This window comes from Pimephales promelas, chromosome 7 (genome assembly GCF_988280905.1).
Source record: "Pimephales promelas chromosome 7, fPimPro1.hap1.1, whole genome shotgun sequence".
Classification (NCBI taxonomy): Eukaryota; Metazoa; Chordata; class Actinopteri; order Cypriniformes; family Leuciscidae; genus Pimephales; species Pimephales promelas.
The window spans coordinates 28,905,376-28,926,402 of NC_142775.1; the positions used below are offsets into that span (position 1 = coordinate 28,905,376).

At 38.1% G+C, this 21,027-nt stretch overlaps 1 protein-coding gene across 1 annotated transcript in view; it reads left to right on the forward strand.

Moving 5' to 3' along the window:
• The window catches only part of bmpr2b (bone morphogenetic protein receptor type 2b), a 67,483-nt gene extending 46,710 nt beyond the window's left edge, over positions 1-20,773 (forward strand). Inside the window, exons 4-13 of the mRNA XM_039683646.2 lie at positions 1,884-1,994; positions 2,073-2,164; positions 2,305-2,535; positions 6,991-7,105; positions 11,056-11,216; positions 11,382-11,529; positions 12,210-12,346; positions 13,490-13,662; positions 14,714-16,035; positions 17,553-20,773. Coding sequence (XP_039539580.2) covers positions 1,884-1,994; positions 2,073-2,164; positions 2,305-2,535; positions 6,991-7,105; positions 11,056-11,216; positions 11,382-11,529; positions 12,210-12,346; positions 13,490-13,662; positions 14,714-16,035; positions 17,553-17,845 — 2,783 coding nt within the window. The 3' untranslated portion in view covers positions 17,846-20,773. The remainder of the gene's footprint in view (positions 1-1,883; positions 1,995-2,072; positions 2,165-2,304; positions 2,536-6,990; positions 7,106-11,055; positions 11,217-11,381; positions 11,530-12,209; positions 12,347-13,489; positions 13,663-14,713; positions 16,036-17,552) is intronic.
• The last annotated feature ends 254 nt before the right edge of the window (positions 20,774-21,027 follow it).

Sequence of the window (21,027 nt, forward strand, 5' to 3'; positions counted from 1 at the left end):
ATGAGAGAGCATTTTTTTTTATGTCCATACCTATAAATGCCTGCGTTTTATCCTCTGAGCGTTAAACGAGTGTGGCTATATATGAGTGTGTGTGAGAGATCACTTTCCAGAAGCCAACACCAGATTGCAGACTGACGCAATGCTGTGGTTTAAATCTCATATTTATTGATCTGTCTTGAGAAACCCAAACCATTCTGAGCCATGCTGTTCTAGCTGGTGCAGTGGACTTGGGAGGGTCCAGCTCAAAAAATATGGGCAGACGTGTGGATTTTTAATGCATATTGATTTGTTTTTTCTTGTTCTATACATCCGCATTCATTGCGTTGAAGATACACAGCTAAATTTCAAATTTCCTGCTGTATTAAGTGTCAAATTTCTTAAAATGTGTATGCTATTCAGGCGCAAAATTTTAAGCTCAATTTAGTCTGAAGTTCCATTTAATCATCAGCATTTGTGTGGCCAGGTTTGTTGAGACTGTCCTGCCATTTTAAGTGTTAGTTCTCTTTCTCTCGGCTTGAAACTAAAGTCCATAGCTGTGGTTTTATCATTCCCACTCATCTTTCTCCCTCTTTAGCTCTTTTGTGTGTGAGAGAGGCTTTCTTGCCTCAGAGCTCTCACTCTTGTATGCAAGGACATGTCTGTGTCTGAAGCCGAGTGAGAAAATGGGGAAAGTGAAAAGAATCTGAAGCTGAAGAAAACTAGTGCTGCTGGGTTTAATTGGATTTTGGGCGGCAAGAGTCTGTATGGCTCACGTACAGTACATGACAGAACAGAACATTTTCAGACTTCACATTTCTACCTGATTTTATTTTTTTTATTTTTTTTTTTGTGGAATAATGGGGGGACTTTTAGTTTATAACAAAACTGGTGGACAGATTTGTGTGTGTTCAGGATTTACCAAATCGCATTCTTCAAATCGATCTTCATGAAGTTACTGGACCGAAAGGATTAAATGAATGTTTTGGATTCAATGCATTAAATATGAGTTTTACTGGGATAAACGTACATAAACACACTAGAAAGTAGAAGTACCATTCAAATGTTTGGGTTAAGTATGATATATTTTTTTTAAATGTATCATTATTATTATTAATAATAATAATTACATTTAGATAACTTTTTTTCAACAAGGGCACATTAAATAGATTTAAAGGGATTCCATTCAAAGAAATTGTATTCATCAAAGATTCCTTAAAAAAATTGTATCACAGTTTCCACATAAATATCAAACATAAATAAATGTTTCTTGAGCTGTAAATCAACATATTAGAATGACTTCTGAAGGATGTGAAGTAAAGATGCTGAAAATTCAGCTTTACATCACAGGAGTAAATTACATTTTAATATTTAAATAGAAAATTATTTTAAATTGTATTTTTTTTTTTTACAAATATTTTTTTCTTCTGTAGTTTTGATCAAATACATGCAATCTTGGTGAGAAGGAGAGACTTTTTTTCAAAGTGTTTAAAAACCTTACCAACCCCAAACTATTGAACAATAAGTGTGTGTTCCTGTATGTGAATACTAGTGTCTAATAAAGTTGCTTATTAACCTTGTCAGTGCAAAATTATTTAAAGTTCAAAGAACACATTTTTTCTTCAAAGAATTTAAACACTTTAGCAAAAATATGAGTTTGAAACATTTTTGCTTATAAAACCTCTGGTCTTTCCCTATTGACATTACTGCACAGTATATCATTTTGGTTCATTTTTACAAAATTATTTTCTTTAATTAATTGACAATATGTTGATTCTTTTTTTAAAATTTCCATTTCAAATCCTGGTGTTTCAGACACAAAGACACTAAATATGAGCTTAAATGCAAATTATTTTTAAAGGTCTAACGTGCCTCTCTTTCTTCTGGTCTCTTCTCTCCTCTTCCAGAAGATCAACAGCCTTTACACAGAGATGAGGCCATCTTCATCGCCCTCGCGTCTGTCTCCATAGTAGCTGTCCTGATTGTGGCGCTCTTCTTCGGCTATCGCATGATGATGGGTGAGATTCAGTACTCTGTGTTATGATTGGCTGTTTGCAAATGAAGGTCACATAATAATGTTACTGTGTTTGTTACAGGCGAGTGTAAACAGGGCCTGCACAATATGGACATGATAGAGGCCGCACCATCAGAACCGTCTCTGGATTTAGACAGTTTAAAACTCCTCGAAGTGAGTTTAGCTCCATCAAATATGTGCAGAAATTATCATATTTTGATTTTGAATTGTATTCTAATGAGCCTGAACCATCTGCATTTGTTTATCATGTAACATCTGCTACAATTCACACCTGAATAATTTTTTTCTTGCAGTTGATTGGTCGAGGGCGCTATGGCTCTGTCTACAAAGGATCACTTGATGAACGCCCAGTTGCTGTAAAAGTTTTTACTTATGCCAACCGGCAAAACTTCGTGAATGAGCGCTCCATCTACCGAATCCCTCTTCTGGAGCATGAGAACATTGCTCGTTTTATCGTTGGCGATGAGCGTCTCACGGCAGATGGGCGGATGGAGTACCTGCTGGTCATGGAGTACTACCCTCATGTGAGTATTGCTATAGTTCAAGCCCTCATTCTCTCATCCTTAAAGTTGTTTGTGACACGCTCTGGTGCCTGGCTGCCCTGCTTGGTGTAGTTTTCCATTTTACCTTCATTTGTCCTTTATTCCTCATCTCCGTTTCATTGGTCTCTCCTGACTATTTCTGTCAAAGTCGGGAGTGGAATCGAATGTCCTGCCGCTATCTGGCTAGATATTTTTATCCATGATTCAGATGGATTTCCAGCAGGCAGTATCAGAAGGGTGACTTGGATGTCGGCTTTGTGTTTTAGCCGCCCCTGTGCCTGTTTGTTTGTCTTTCTCTCTCTATGACTTTTATTATTTTAAATTTTTCTGTATCCATCTGCCATTACGTCAGATAAAGATGTCTCCTCTCCTAAACTAAACAGTTGTGCCACTTTTGTGTGAAGTATTTCATACTTAATAGTTTAATACTAATAGTGCATTAATCATTTCATATTTCATACATATTTTTACATTATACTTAAAGGAGTAGTTCTCTTTAAAAAAAAAAAAAAAAAAACTTTTCTGATAATTTACTCACCCCCATGTCATCCAAGATGTCCATGTCTTTCTTTCTTCAGTCGAAAAGAAATTAAGGTTTTTGATGAAAACATTCCAGGATTTTTCTCCGTATAATGCATTTTACTGGTAACCAAACGGTTCAAGGTCCAAAAGACAGTTTCAGTGGCAACTGCAAACTGTTCAAAGGGCTTTAAATGATTCCAGATGATAAGTAAGGGTCTTACCAAGCAAAACAATCGCTCATTAAAAAAAAAAAAAGTTTAAGTTTTAAAAGTTTAAATGGTTGCCTTGCTCTGTTTTCTGATGCGCGTTCGTGACTCTCCTGTTCAAACTCGTTCATCAAAATGAACAAATCTTTTTTCGTGTCATTTGGTTCATTAAACGAACGAAATGAACAAATTGACTCGGGAAAAGATTTGTTCATTTTGATGAATGAGTTTGAATAGGAGAGTCACGAACGCGCATCAGAGAACAGAGAACAAGGCGATGATGCAGAACATTGTTATAACTGTGTATATATTATCACTCAGTGTACTGTCAGCTTCTTTCTTAGTTAATACAATTGTCTGGATTGCACTGATGAAGTGATGCTTTACATTCCCAGTAAAGTACGTCAGATTGCAGTAACCGACGCGTCCTTGACAACCTCGAACTCAAAGAGTTTTAATTTCACTCTGCACAAATTCTTTGGGCATGTTTGTGCTGTTATCCAATTTTCATAATGCCTTTAATCAGGTGCTAAAACAATGCAAGACAGAACATGCCAATAAACAGCACTATCAACAGGCTCAATTCATTCTTAGCCACTCAGCTTTCAGAACTCGCACAATAAAACCCCAGATTCTGTGCAAGTTTTTTTCCCCCTGTACATTCCTGTTTGACATGTTATAACTCGCAAGTTTGTCTGTGAGTACGCCTCTTCTACCCACCTGGGCCTTTTGAATGGCAGTGAGGAATGAGACACACCTTTATTATGTCTGGTTGCAGACAGACTTCACTCCGTGAGACAGTGCTGGGTTTGATCTTGTCCTGTTTTACTTCTAATGTATGAATTATATAATGAACTCATACTATAGCCTAGAGGCCAAGTACAGGGAAAACCCTTGTAGGTGAATGTTCACTTCATATTTAGACATGATGAGTTGAAGGTTCCCTTTAGGCTGAAACTAAGGTTGTGTTCTCACACTTGGCAATGTTTGGTTAGATCAAATTAACCGCACTAACAGAGCAATTCGCACAATGGCTCATTTTAAAGTGTGAACGCTGCCAAAAAAGCGGACCACTGAAAATATGGGTCTCAGTCCACTTCCAAACCAACTCTTGTGCCATTCGAATGAAATATAAGATGAGGAAAATGAGGCAGGCATCAAAACTGCGTCTCCTCGCAGCAGATCTTTATTTGTGTGTGTGACGGAAGGATTCCTGCCACTGTTTTGACTCCTTCACACATTTTATAAGCTCTTCACGAGTTCTCAGCTGGCCAAAATACCAGCACCCAGTATTGTTTTGTGAGCTTGTGAACTTTGTATTGTTGTGAACTTATCCCTACGCCTTTAGGTTCGGTATCTAGGTTCGATTTTAAAATGCCAATGTGGAAGCTAAGCGGACCAGGACTAAATGTTTTCCTCCGGACCAAAGGAACCAAGTACGAAGTACCAAAGTGTAACACACCCTAAAAGCTCTTTGGGTTAATCCTGATATGCTGTACCTTTTGAACTCTGCAACTGTAAAACAAATTACTATATCTTTGTTATTTCACACTCAATATTTTTTTCAATAAAATAACATTGTCGCAAATTAACTGGATGGAAATAAAAAGCTAAAGTTACCCACTGTTTAGTGAGTGATTGAGAGTTGCATGAGGTTGTCAAGTTCTGTCAACTTTTGTCAACAAAGTTTTAGAGTGAGAGACAAAGCAATTTATAATTCACAGAATTAATCCAACCAATTGCTAATGTTTGTGCTCTTGTTTTCCTACCAAAGATTATGTCACTTCCTGCAGGATATTATTAAAAAATGGCTTTAGTTAGTTTACTGTAGCTAAACGGATATTACAAAAGAACTTGTGTTGTCCAAATTCTAAATTCCTAGGCAGCCCAGAATGCACTGCAAGAGAAAAAAATCCTGCAACAGAGAGAAATGTCAGTTTAAATTATTCAGTGTTGAAAAGTATGAATAGAAACATTTAGAAGAGGATCATAGAGTCATGGAGTTTTTAGCAATATATTAAGATCTTCAATGAAATCAATTATAAATCAAGACTTCTTTGAATTTTACATTTTTGCTGTTTTGTGTGGCACATATGCCTGAAAAGCACTCTGAATAATAACTAATAGGGCTTTCCTGTCCATTAGGATGCTTAGAAGACATTACAGTAGACAGAAAAGCAGCTCACTGCATTTTGGAACAAGGCCTGTGTCTGTTTCAGTCAATGTTCTGTCTGTCACACATGGCTAGAAAGAAGGAATGCCAGGGAGGCCAGTGTCCGGGGATAACATCGTTTCCCCTGTCGCTATGGTAACAAGAAGACTCAGGCAGGGCTTAAGGGAAAGTGATTGGCTTTTATGGCTCTGATGTACACTTACAGGTAGATAATCATTCCTCTACCCAGAGCGCCCTGCAGTCTGTTCGTTTTCTCTTTTACCCCTCCATCCTAGATGATGGGTCAAAAATCTCTTGGTCTGTGTACTGTTATCGGTAGCATTCAGCTCAGTTTAACACAGAAGCTGTTTGCGATACAACTAAATACAATACAAATAAACAAGAAGTATATATATATATATATATATATATATATATATATATATATATATACATTAACATTTAAGGTAAAATAATAATATTACATTGTACAGGTATGTTAATCATTTTGTACATTTTAAATTGTGATGTTTATTTTAGTTTTAGTTTTTCTTTTTCTTTTTTTTTCTGGGCCTTTTATTTTTATTGGACCGTAAGCAGACAGGAAGTGAAGTGGTAAAGGAAAGGTCGCACTATATGTCGCACCATATGTCGTGTGCTGCCTATGAGGCTATCAGTGCCGACAAAAATAAAATATTTAAGTTATATTGTTGCCATATTTGAATATTACCTTAAATGTTAATATTTTTTAAAACATTTGTTGTTGATTTTAGTTTTAATATGTTTTAACCATATTATGTTACCTTATATGTTAATAGTTGATTGTATTTTGTAACTATATCATAATATCCTTTTTTTTTTTTTTGGATCAATACAATTTACATGTAAATATTTGTTTTGTATAGGGCAACTGGCATATTCTTTATATATACACTCTGTATTCCAGACTGATATTATTGGTTATTGCACAAAGTGGCCTTAGTGACCTAACAATTCAATGCAGAATGCCACAGTATTCGCCCCACCATGAGTTTGTTCTTAGTTTGACAGTTATGGATATTTCTACAACCCACATAATTACATCTGCCTCTCTACAGAAGCTTGTGTGTACCGCATGTTCAAACACTTCCTGTTTAACTAATCAAATCTAATCTACAGTCTTATTTAATAGTTTAGTTTGGAAAAAAAATTCTCTGTTATGTTTGTTGACTAGTTTTAATTGCATTGCCTAATACCCCTGAGGCAGTGATAAGTTTGCGGGCGGCTTTACATTACAACTTTGTTGAAGCTCCAATCCATTATTCAAGAGCTTTATAAGCTTCATATCTACTCTAGAGATTTGAAATGCTGATATAAAAGCAATGCTGAGTTCTGGGGAAAAGAAGTAACATTGTTGTAGAGCAGAGTTAGAAGTGCAGTTCTTATTTTCTGCAACCAAAGAGTTCCTGCTATAACCATCATCACTCCCATGTTCTTTTACAATCCCTTTAGTGGCGTGTTTCAGGAGTTACAGGTTGTGTGTGTGCTGGTTTAATTGTACTGTGATTGTTTTTGTAGGGCTCTCTGTGTCGGTACCTGAGTCTGCACACATTGGACTGGGTGAGCTGCTGTCGTCTGTCACATTCGCTCACGAGAGGACTGGCCTACCTGCACACTGAGCTCCTGAGAGGAGGTGAGGCTCACATCCTTAACTCAAATACTTTCTCATTTTCCACCACCTGGCAGTATACAGTATTTTGCTGCCCGTTTGAAGGAATACAGTCTTAAATGCTAAAAAACACTTGATATCTGTGTTTTAAGGTGAAGTGTGTTGTTAAAAAAAATATATTTATAGTGCATAATTTTAAAAGATGTAGGGCAGAACTTGACTGATTTTATTTATTAGGAATGGATTAGATTTTTTTTTTATTGGGATCATAAATGAGTAAAACAAAATGCACTCCTGTTCAAGGTTGGGGTCAGTAAGATTTTAATAATTTCATTCAGCAAGGATGCTGCTACATACGAGACCCGTTTCAAATAAATGCTGTTCTTTTGAACATATTTTTTTTTTCTATCAAAGATTCCAAGAATTTAAGCAAATTAAAGAAATGTTTCACGGTTCACACCTTGAATGATGTGAGAGTATAACAACCATCTGACCCTGATTGATTTCACATCTTCATACGCTAGTGTGGAAGTATCTGAATTCTTTTTTTTTTTTTAAGAAATGAATACTTAAATTCAGCAAGGACACATTATATTGAAAGTAAATATATTTATAATATAACAAAAATGTATATTTATAATAAATGTTGTTCTTTACAACTATTCATCAAAGAATCCAGAAAAAAAAAAGATCACGTTTTCAAAAAAATATTAAACAGCACAACTGTTTTCAACATTGATTATAATAAGAAATGTTTCTTAATAATCACATCAGCTATTAGAATGGTTTTTGAAGGATCATGTGACACTCAATACTGGAGTAATGATGCTGAAAATTCAGCTTTGACATTTCAGGAATAAATACATTTAATTAGAAAACAGGGTATTTTAAATTGTATTATATTTTTGTTTCATTAAATGCAGCTGGGTGAGATTAAGATACTTTTAAAAACGTTTTAAAATAAAATATAATAATAAAAAGGTATGTTTAGGCTAAGAATTGATGTCTCACTCATCACAGGTGTAATGGGCATATAATTTTGCCTCATGGGAGAAATAAAGCATAATGTGACCCTTTTTCCATTTTGTACCAGCTTGCAATACAAACATATGAACGTGTCATCTGACCACAAGGAGACTTTGAAGAAGATCATACATTCATCGCTATTTAAAATTCTGTTAAAAAAAGAATTTGATATCTTTTGATATCTTTCGTTTGATATCTGAGTTCCTTCAAATAAGAAAGTAGTTCTCTTTCATTTTCAGTGTTAACAGACTTTACCATGAATTTGATTGGCATATCATTTAGCATGAGTCTTGTGGGAGCTATAAATCATAACATGACCTGAAGGCGCAGATGTGTTCATATAATATATGACAAGCATTTTAATAGTCATGTAGACGAAAAATTGAGGTTGAATACAGTTTTGGTCAAGGTGAATGTTCTGTTGTCCTCATTTTCTCGATGTGCTGCTTTCGTTAGTAAATGGTTCTTGAGTTCTGTAGACACAACAAAGTGTTAGTTTGCCGATTTTTGACCCACTTTGTATTGTTACAGTTCTATATGGAAATGAACAATGTTTTTTACCTGGACAGATGGGTTCATATTTATTTGTCAGCAATAGTCTGTTGGATGACGTAAAATGTGTCATCCAGCGGACTTTTGACAGATCCAGGACTTTCTTTGAAAAGTAAGTTATAAAGTAGTAAATGTAAATGGTTGGATGGAAACGTGCTCGGTGCATTATGGGTTTTCCTACCTATTTGGCAAAAGAGGAAAAATGATCTTTGTTTTCTTTAGTCATGTAGCACAGATTTAAAAAGAAAAAAAATCTACTGCATATGCTGCCAAGTTTTATTGAAAGCCCATTTTGCTAGCAGTGAAGAACCCCTTTAATGCTGTAGCCCAGCAGGAATGTGTGTCTAACCACATGGGTTAAAAAAAGCTTGGAGAATCCACCCAAAGACCATCGGCGGGCCAGTGGACTGCGTCAAAAGGAGGCTGCCTTCTCTAATCGGCACATCTGGGTCAGACAGAATGTTTTCTGTAACGTAAATCTCAGACTATTCATTTTTTATGACTCTTCAACAGAACGACAGCGTGTAGTTCATAATGCTGAGCGCGTACACACTGGAGTTTCACAGCTGGAAGAAATATTTTATGTAGATGTTCAGTTTGATGTATGTCAGTTACCTAAAACATTGTCTGAAATGAAAGAGAGGCTCAGGGTTTTTAATTAGGCAATAAAACTACATGCTCAATTCTAATTGAGTCTTTGGCTCTTCCAATGATCCTTGAGGTAAGACAGGACATGTTTTACTAATAGATATCACAATACTTTGCCCAGTATAAGACAGTTGTTTGCTTTAAAACATGGTTTTGACTGTAGTGTCTTGCCTTAAAGGGCCAGAACGCGGTGCAAAAGAGATAACACTTTGCTAGTTTGTGCGTCACGCTCCTCATGTTTCTCTGGGTGCTGGAGCGTCGCCAGAGATCTACAGATTCTGCAGCTCATCAGATCTCAAGTTAATTTCCCTCTCTGTCTCTAGTCCTGCCCTCATTACGAACAGATCTCAGAGCAGCTGTCCACCAGCTTCCTGCGTCTGCCGTCATTATGAGCTGATCTCGGTACAGCCGCGGTTCAGTTTGCTCTGCCACTGCCCTCATTACTGGCTGAACTTTAGAGCCAGACAGCCAGCATGTGGAGGATGGGGGGATGACTGGGAGAGAGGGCATTCATTCTGAAATTATTACTCACATCATGTGCTTCTGACAGCGCCCTCTGTTGGTTCTGTTGTGCAAGTGGTTTGTAAAGACTCCAAAAAAAAAAAAAACAATATATGGGTTCCTTTTGGCCCTGTGGAGTCTCTTAAAACACTGATTTATTTAAATTGTCTAAAAATGTCCAGTAGTGTATTCATACTCTATCGTTCAAAAGTTTAGAGTTGGTAAGATTTTCTTTTTAAACAAGTCTTACCAAGGCTTCATAATTACAGTTTAAAATAACTGTTTATTTTGAATTTGAAAATATTGTAATTTATTCCTTTAATGGCAAAGCTGAATGTTCAGCATCGTTACTCCAGTCTTCAGTGTCACATGATCCTTTAGAAATCATTCTAATATGCTGATTTGATGCTCAAGAAACATATTAGATATATTAATATATTTGGCAAGATTATTTGATGAACAAAAAGTTAAAAAGAAAAGTGTTTTTTTTTTTAAATAGAAATATTTACTAACAATTTAAAAGTATTTACTGTCAATTTTTATAAATTTAATGCATCATTGCTGAATAAAAATATTAATTTCTTTAAAAAATCAGATACTTCCCCACTAGTCCCTTACGAAAAAGAAGTTTATTCAAGTGTGCCATTAGTATACTTCTTTTAAACTAAAAATAAGAAAGTATACTTTCAGTTTATTTTTCCTGCACTTCTCAGAAGTATACTTCAAATTACACTTAAGTGTACTTGACTTATACTGAGAGAAAAGCAAGTATGTTCTTGTACTCAATCTTTTGATCCAGAAATACTTAAAAGTATAATTAACTATTCAAAGTATACTTGCATAAGTATTACAGTAAAAAAGTAAACTGCTAGTATACCCATAAATTCACTTGCAGTACACATGAGATACATAATTATGAATTAGTTGTGCACTTACTGTTACAAGTACACTTAAACATATACTTTTATGTACTAAAAGTGGGCCAATTTAGTCCCAAGCGGTATTAAAATAGTACACTTACATAGTGACATTTGTATACTTACTACCTAATCTATACTTAAAATATACTTGAACATTACTTAAGTATACTACATAAAATGAACTTGAAATATACTTCTTTTTCGTAAGGGAGTGCATAAAGAGGTGACCGCTTTTAAGGATAGATTGTTTTACTTTCACATCATTAGAGGTGTAACACTCTTGATGATTCTATGAAACAACTGTGTGAAACCACAATTTCTTCACAGATGTATATAAACCTGCCGTGTCACACCGGGATCTAAACAGCCGTAATGTTCTGGTGAAGAACGATGGCACGAGTGTGATTAGCGATTTTGGTCTGTCCATGAAACTGACAGGGAATCGCCTCGTACGGCCTGGTGAAGAGGAAAACGCCGCCATCAGTGAGGTCAGCACATAAACACTCACTTAACTGGAACATTATAACAAACCTGAAGCTGCGGAAATTTAGGCCATGTTGGTATTCACCTGAGAATGAGGTGTCCAGAACTGCTGATCCAGACCCAACATGAGAGCACCTTTCCCCTCACACCTGCTCTGTTCTGCTGTCTAGGTGGGCACCATCCGTTACATGGCGCCGGAAGTGCTGGAGGGAGCGGTGAACCTCAGGGACTGCGAGTCGGCTTTGAAACAGGTGGACATGTATGCCATTGGCCTCATCTACTGGGAGACCTTCATGAGGTGCACTGATCTTTTTCCAGGTGAGGACTGCAACTGTGCACGTGCAACAGCAAGCATGTAGATACAGCACTGTATACTGCTGGCTAAGCAGAACTGACTGTAGCATGTAACTTCAGATATTCTCAGTGTCTTATCATATCTCCATGTAATAAGGAGGATAATCCACAGCTTAGTGAGCATTAAATGATTGTAATGCACGACAAGGAGGCAAAGAACCACCCAACATGAAGTGTTCGATTATTACTATCGTAATATATAACCTTTGTAGCACAAAATGATTGCAGTCCTCAAAAAAAAGAGTTCTGGATTATTCATAATGCTCACAGCAGGAAGTCCGACTATAATTGTCCATGTTTTTTATTGAAAGAGAATTTGCTTCAACAGCAGTGCTTTGAAGATTGTGGTGGCAGTACTTTAGGGTTTGGGATGAATTTAGATGTAAATTCCTCAAGAGAGTGTAACAGCATGCTAAAATCCTCGCAGAGAAGTTGTTTCTTAGTTCACTCGCTATAAAAAATGATGACTACAGTAATCAACTGGTAACAAATATTACCGTGACCACCGTAACAAAGCCTCTTGTATATCTTCCTCATAATGTTAATGGATTATGACTGTTTTCCAATAATTCTAGTGAGTGTAAGCATGTGGAGGTCTCTTGACTGACTGACTTTCCTTTTATTTGTTTGTTGTTGTTTTGAAGGGGAGGCAGTGCCAGAATACCAGATGGCCTTCCAGGCCGAGGCGGGGAACCACCCGTCCTTTGAGGACATGCAGGTGCTAGTGTCCAGAGAGAAACAGAGGCCGAAGTTCCCAGAAGCCTGGAAGGAGAACAGCCTGGTGAGCCACTGAGACAATCTCATTCTGTTCTTGTCACAGGAACTGGTCAGATTCCCAGCACTATATTCACTTCAGTTGACTCAGTTCCTAAATTCTGTCTTGTTGAAAGTTATTCAAATCAAATGATGAAAGTGGAAAAGCTTGGAGCACCATGAAAAGACCATGAAGTCCGAGCCAATTATTGCTGGTTGCTGCTGGTCTTGCTGGTTGACCATGCTGTTCACCATTACAGTTTGCCTAGTTAACAGTCATTAGTCTTTTTGGTGAAGCTGGTCATCCAAGGAAGTTTACTCGTTACAGGGATAGTTAGTTCACCCAAGAATAAAAAAATTCTGTCATAATTTACTCACCCTCAAGTTGTTCCAAATCTACAGGATATGAATTTCTTTCATCTGCTGAACACAAAAGAAGATATTTTGAAGAATATTGATAACCAAACAGTTAGCTGACCCTATTGATGTCCATAGTAATTTTTTCCATACTATGTTACCCATATTCTTCAAAATATGTGTTCAGCAGAAGAAAGAAAATCAACTTGACGGTGAGAAAATGATACAGTATTTTAATTTTTGGGTGAACTAAGGCTTAAACTAATGATCTATCCTGTTAGAGACACCAGCACATCAGCAAAAAAGACAACATTAGCACACAACGCAACAAATGCTAATCTTTTCAGCAGCATGTTTACTACAGATTCTGAAATTATCTATAAACTACTGCTGTGACAACAAATTCACTTTTCTTATGCTTCCTTTTAAATTAGTGATGCACTGAAATACTTACTTAAACACTGAAACTGAACAGTTCAATAATTCAGCCAAACAAATTTTATATTTAATGATACTAGCATAATTTTTGGTCATGGTAATATGAATCCACTCTGCTGACATGTTTACCTGTCCTGTTGTAGCTTATCCAGCTTGTGTGCATGAAATAGACCCTGCACAGTCAAAAAGTGACATCATCTGAGAAGCACTGTTTTGCTGAATGATTTCATCCCTCGAAAACCATTTCTGCCCATAGACTTGCATTAAAGGCTGTAACTAGTGACCAGAATAAACAGACTTGGGCCAGTAAGCAAACATATAGCAAACTAGCATACTGCCAGTAAGTCATCCACTCATTGACTCTCTTCTTTCCCAGGCTGTGCGCTCTCTAAAGGAGACTATGGAGGATTGCTGGGATCAGGATGCAGAGGCTCGCCTGACAGCCCAGTGTGCAGAGGAGCGTATGGCAGAACTGCTCCTGATCTGGGAAAGGAACAAACCTGTCAGCCCCACCATCAATCCCATGAGCACAGCACTGCAGAACGAGAGGTAAATATGTTACACACATAACATATTTCACTGAATTAGGTGTCCTGAAATGTCATATACTATACTGTGTGTGTCTAGGGTGAATATTTAAACTTTGGGTGTGTTAAATTTAGGCGGAATTCCAAAATATGCCTTAGAGTGGAAGAGGTTAATAGTCTTTGCACTTGCTATATCGGGGTAAACCATCCTATAACATGGTATATCAAGGGAAACTATGGAAAATCATGTTAGATTCATGGTAAATCATACTAGAACATGGTAAATCATGAAAAATCACATTGAAATATGGCATATCATGGTAAATCATGCTTGCTACATAAAACTTAATGTCTTTTGATGCTTTTGTGCTTTAAGGCCTTAAAGGCCTAAACTGCTTGAACCCCGATAAATGCTGCTTGCAGCTTTAATTGTATCGGAATCTTTTAGCTAATCAATTTGTAAGGTAAGGCTGCATTATTCATCTAAATAAAACCAAAAGTGCAAAATTTGTTTTTAAGGCAATCTGCGAGCAGCTCATGATCTGGTGTTTTCAGTGTCTCAGAGAGGCTCAGTTTGTTGCAATGCTGCTCCACATAAACTCATTCATGCATTTGCTTTAATGGGTTGCTAATAATGTGTATTTGGGGACGCAACATGCACCAACCATTTTCCCAAACTTGTGATGAGAAGCGCTTGTAAACCGGCTGTTGTTAACAAAAAAGAAGCTTTAAGGACTTCCTGCGGTTTCCCCACCAAAATAAAAACTTGAAGGTTTAACGTTTGAAAACAAAGAAGTTTTAAATATTAGTAATGTAATTTTACATTTGTTCTGTGAAAGGTATAATGTAAGATATACATATATGTATCAAAATATATAATATATACAAATATGTATTATACATCTATAATAAGTGAGATAATGTACTTTCAGTCATAAAAAAAAAGACATTTCAGGGTAATTTTCCACAAGGTTCGTATAACCCTGTTGGGTTTTATTTTGCAATAATGATCTGTACGCTATCCCGTCACCATCTGTTTTCCTTTTTGATTGGTTCTCTCTTTGTTTTTGTAGGAATCTCACCCACAGTCGCAGGGCTCCCAAAATGGGCTCTTATCCAGATTACTCTTCATCCTCTTACATCGAGGATCATGAGGGCATGGTGAAGAACCTCCCAGGTGACGTCTCCACGTCTGGCACTTCCTCTGTGGGTGGAATGGCCGTGAGCGGCATTAGCAGTGGCGTGACAGCGACAGGAGAGAAGAACAGAAACTCCATCAACTATGAGAGACAGCAGGCTCAGGCGCAAGCTCGGCTGCCCAGCCCGGAGACCAGCGGCACGAGCCTGTCCACCACGACCACTACGACGGGCCTCACGCCAACCACCATTATGACCACCATCTCTGAATCAGGCCACTCGGAAGAAGCAGGAGCTGGAGGAATTGTACCAGTGTGCCTGCAGCTCACAGAGGAAGACTTGGAGACTACCAAACTGGACCCCAAAGAGGTGGACAAGAACCTGAAAGAAAGCTCTGATGAGAACCTGATGGAGCATTCACAGAAGCAGTTCAGTGCTCCCGATCCGCTCAGCTCGGGCAGCTCCAGCCTATTGTACCCACTGATCAAACTCGCCGTGGAAGTGACCGGAGGGTCTGCGGCCAGTGGTCAGGCTGATTTCGCCGTGGGCAGCAGTGGAATGGGTGACGCTCCGGCAGCCATGTTCCCTCTCCCCAAACAGCAGAATCTCCCCAAGCGGCCCACCAGCCTACCCCTCAACACCAAAAATCCTAGCAGGGAGTCCTCTTCGTCACGCTTGAAGTTTGGCAAGCACAAGTCCAACCTGAAGCAGGTGGAGACGGGCGTTGCCAAGATGAACACTGTAGTGGCCGCCGAGCCACAGTTGGCCACCGTCACTAACAATGGTCCCAGCGCCCGTAGTGGTGTCGGAGTGGTTGCTGTTAACGGATATGGTGGGTGCAACGGCGCCGGTTCCTCTGATGAGTTTGGAAACACAAACCCAGCCGGGCCACAGGGTGAGGGGGCTGCTCCTCTGCTCCAGAGCCAGCTGAGTGGAGAAGACAGCCGTCTCAACATCAACATCAACTCCAGCCCCGACGAACACGAGCCACTGCTGAGGAGAGAGCAGCCGTCCGCACGTGATCATTCCAGCCGCACCAACTCAAATAACAACAACAGCAACATCCACACCACTCATGCCTCTGCCGCGGTTCATACGTTAGCTCCTGCAGATGCCCAGATGGAGACTTTAACCTGCTCTCTTGGGGCACTAGACGGAAGAGCTGATGGGGTTCCACTGAGGCAGCCTAAACCCAGGAGACCTGAGCGGCCAAACTCACTGGACCTGTCAGCCACTTCCCAGGATTCTTCTCCCTTAGGTAAGACCTGTTTTAGTTTGGCTTACCCTAGGTTTCTACCTAGAGCAAGTATGCATGAAATTGATCAGAAGTGAAAGTCGGGACATTTATTATGTTACAAAAGTTTTCTATTTCAAATAATTACTGTTCGTTTAAACTTTATTTTCATAAAAAAATCCTGAACATTGTTTTTGGAGTCTCCTGTTCAACAAGGCTGTATTTAGAACACATATTTAACATGCAGTAAAAATATGAATATAATGAAACATTATTACAACTTCCAATTTAATATATTTTCACATGCAATTTATTTCTGTAATGGCGAAGCTGAATTTTTAGAATTCCTCCCGTCTTCAGTATTACGTGATCCTTTAGAAATAATTATTCTGATATGCTGATTTGCTGCTCAAGAAGCATTTCTTATTATTGGCAATGTTGAAAATAATTGAATATAAAGTATAAAAGAACAGCCTTTATTGAAATATAATTACTGACCTTAATCTTTTACATGCATTAATTTAGTCGTTTTTTTCTCCTTAATTTTAAAAAGTGCATTCACTTTTTTTCCAGTAGGCCTACATTGTTTTGCTTAGCACATTAAAAAGGGCATACGTTTCCTAATAGTTTACCCCCTTGTAATGTCTTTCAAAAAGAAAAACAGTCTTCATGTGGCGCTCTATGGATTCACGTAATGCTGTAGTTCATGTAAAGCAAATTTACCTTATCTTATCAAGGAATTAAAACTGTTATATTGGGGAAAGCTGTATTTCCAGTGCAGTCTTAAATAAATCACCATTGGTATGTTTGTATCAGTTGACCAGTGTTATGAGTTTGGAGACAGACTCATAACACTGTTTCAGTGTGCGTGTCAGCCTGACTAAAAACAATAACCACCCAAAAGAAGACGCCAGGCTGTTTTCGCATCTGAGCTCACTATATCCTGCTTTGCCCAGATAATTAAGAGCACATCTCCTCATAAGCCAAACGTTTCGTAGAAAACGGGATGAGTGGCTAATCGTGCTCTCTGTCCCGCTCTCCTGCTCTTTGTGATGGAGTGTTTAGATGTGGAGAAGGAAGGAAATTCCACTGGATTGATAAGAATCCAGAAAACGTTCGGCCTCAGTTGGCAGCGCCGATAGAGAGCGATGCTAACAGACAGATGTGAATGTGATGACGTGTCTATCACTGTTAACTAAAACCCCTGGATCAGATGCTAAACAGGAAGACGAAAAAAAAAACAAGGAGTCATGCTGTTCACGTGTTTACATTCCTCATGCGGACTCGAACAGAGACGTGAACCGCTCGAACCCGATGATTCAGACTCGAGCGCACACTGAGAGAGTTAGTGTGGGAAAGGTCAACCACAAATTTGAGAGTGCTGAAATACTACTCTCTGGTGCTTCACTGGGTGGGATGTTTGGAGCAGTTCTGCTAGTATTCCCAGTCGGCAGATTGCAAAACACACAACTGTTTTTTTTATTGACGTGTAGGACTGTAATCAAGGATGTTTGTTAAAATTCTTCTCTTTTCTTTTTTAGATGAGGTCGTGTCACAAGAGGGGAAAGCCGGATCGGCCGAGAAGATAAAGAAGCGTGTGAAGACACCTTATTCTTTGAAAAGGTGGCGTCCTTCCACTTGGGTCGTCTCTACAGAAACGCTGGACGGAGAGGTGAACAACAACGGGCACAGCCAGCAGACGGGGATGGCAGTGTCTGGAGGTGGCCACCCAAGTTCTGGCCAATCAAAATCCAGCGTCGCTGTGTTCCTGGTCAGCGGCGGAACCGCGACCGCCGCTCTAACCTCCGACCCGCCAGACATGACCTGTCTGTGAACTCGCACCTCCGCTTTTCCTCTGAGGACGAGCCCGGGCCAGACTTTGAACACAGGAGGGGTTTGTGTATGCTATTGTGCTCCCAAGACCTGATCCAGCTGATGACGAAAAGAAATACGAAAAGAACAATTTTTGGAAAGCAGACTCTTGACGGGACGTAATTTGGCAAGCACTTAACGTTGTCGAACTTCTCCAACTTGTTTTGAAGAAATCGCTTTAAACCGAACCCAGCTATGCAGCAACATTGGCATAAAATGCTTCCATTTGTTTTTGTCATTTCAGTTTCAATTTTTGTTTTTACAGTTGTTCTTTCATTTGTTGCACTTTTTTGTAAGTAATCTCAATCACGGATCCTCCGACCAGACTGGTCTTAAAACTGAAAAAAAAAAAAAAAAAAACGCAAACGACAATTTGTTGATTTAACAATCATGGTAGATTGGACGAAATTAAAATCATGTCCATTTATAAAAGGCAGTGGTCTTTAAGACAGGGTTGACTGCATCTTTAAAAACGTTTAACCCATAGTACATCCATATGTTTTGTATTTGTTGTATGTATCTATGTACTCAGTTTTGTATCATATTTTGAAATGTGCAATAGACTTTAGCTTTGAGGTGCTCCATAAGACAGTTTTGCCGCATTTGTTTCTTTCTTGTCTTTAGTTTAGTATTTCGAAGTGCTGCACTCAGCAGTGGCAATCCTGTGTTGATTCGGCCACCCCGAGAAACATCAAAACATTGCACAAATGACAATCCCACACCTTTTCAACAATCCCATCATTCTTGAAAAGGGAAGTAAACTGAAAATATTGGGGTGTTTGCTTCAAGTACTAGAAGTTCACAATGGATGACTTCTCACAATCTTCAAGGAGGACAGTTTTTTTTTTTTTTTTTTTTCTGTTACACTACAAGTCAGGCATCAGCCTGGACTTTCTGCTGGAAGTCGTGCTCTCTGAAAACACTGAATAATCAAGTCCCTTTCTGCACACGTTCAGTGCAGTTTTACCTCTGTGAGAGTGTATGTAAATGTGTATGGGTCTATTTCTGCTTAGCGGAGCTCCTCCAATCACTGCTAACAAGGCATCAGTCAAATTCACATCAGGACTTTCCACTTCCCATTGCTGCCAGGACAGTGGACGTGGCTCTGTGTGCTTCAGAAAGCAAACACATGCATACATGAACACAATATATACAGCATGTACAGACTGAAGCTCACAGCTAGCTACTTTAGTTCGGTTTTAGCTTCTTTTAAAGATAAGCTCAAGTGACATTATAGTATACAATAAGAAATCATGATTTTATTCTTTTTTTCCCTTTTTTTTTTTTTAAGTGTTTAATTTATGTAGTACCCACACTCTTGGTTTATTATTCTCATGAAGTGGAATCAGTAAGTTGTTTATAATCATGTAAAATTATCTTATTTGAATGATACTTTCAAATACATTGGAAACATGTAGTTTCTTTTTCCTTCTTTTTCAAGTCAACCGTGTACAATCGGGGAGGGATTGGCACTTTCAGAATGGTCAAGTTTAAGTGTTGCATCCTAATTTTGAAGACATCTACACTTTAAGAGTTAACAGCCATGACATGGGCCTCATATTTTTGTCTTTTTTCGAAAATCTATGGACACGAGCCATTTAAATAATTTGTATAGTGATAGGGAAACTCAAATGGCAAGGCCCTGCTTCCCAAGAAATAAAGATAGTATGCATTTAATCGGAGAGCACTTACCGTGCTATATGCGTTTTCTATAATGAATGTGAGGATTAACCATGATTTGGCACAAGCCCTCATTATCTTTGGACTTTGACCACTTTAGTTTAGAGTGGGGAATTTTCAAAAAGTCATCTGTTTTTTCCCCTCCACTGGCTTTTTCTGTCTGTAAATAAGGCTATACAGTGCAGTTGTAATTCTAACAACATTGCTTCAGTCTGACTTTTGTATATGTTTGTAATATAGTCTAACCTCTGTAGTGTAAATACACAGTGCATTTGTATGCACATATATAGACTCTTCATCTGTTGCTTTGGGACCAAGAACAACACTAAATCACTGTGAGATTTATCTGAAGATAAACACAGTAACGTCAGACTGTTCTAAGATACGCCAGTGTGAATGCTGGAGTCAAACAGAAGATCATGAGCTGAAATGAAGATGACTTGCATAATAGACATAAAAACAAACCTCCAATGATAATTTGAATAAAATGAACAAACGTTTAGGACTTTAGACCAAAGTAGTTTGTTCTGGAGGACTGTCCATCTGCTACTTGTTAATAATGCAAGATGTTTAGTACACCAGAGCCATTGTCCAGTTTTACAGCATGCTGATGAAAACCAAATCATTTACAGACAATACTCTACAAAACATGCATAAACCCTACATGCCTTGTTTATATTGGAAGCAGGCCTTGAGAAGTTAAGACTTTTTTTTAATTCAGTCAGGTTGCAGGATGGTTTTTAACTATAAAGTCGAAGTCTTTAAAGTTGAAATGAATCAGTTACTGAATCCTACAGCGATTGGATCTCATTAAACTCGCAAAACCAACATGAAAATGGTTAACAATGTGTACCCATAAAACAAACGTGGAGTATAAACTGTATATTGGGTGTGAATGAATGAATGAATGAAGGGTCTTTTGACAAGCTGCTGTTTTTTTTTTTTGTTGTTGTTTTTTTTACTTTTGAGAACATATTGAAGCTAAAGTTTTCATTTGGCCCCTGCATAGATTGATGTTAAAAAAAAGCCACTGACATGTTTTCTATTACAGCTTGTAAAGTAAGCACTTTGAGAAAAAGAACAAACGATAACTCGTGCTTTTAGTCTATTCAGAAGATGTTTTAAAATGGCATTTAGAAAATAAAGCTTGCTGTACAACCCTGCGTTACTCAGTTGATTAAAGAATATATTAATGAAAACCTGAACATGACGTTTACTTGTTATTTGTTTCCACACCTGGTAGAAAATGTAAAATTTCTGGGACCATTTAAAGCCACACTGAAGTTTTTCATTTTGTTACGTGGCCACATGAGGGTGGTAAAGGCAACCACAGAATCATGACCAAAAGCATGTCCTCCTCACACAGCAGTTTCCATTCAGATAACAGCGATTAAAGTTCTACTTTAGCCTACTGTGTGTGCGCATGCAATGATCGCGTGTTGGCTATTTTAGATGATGTATAAA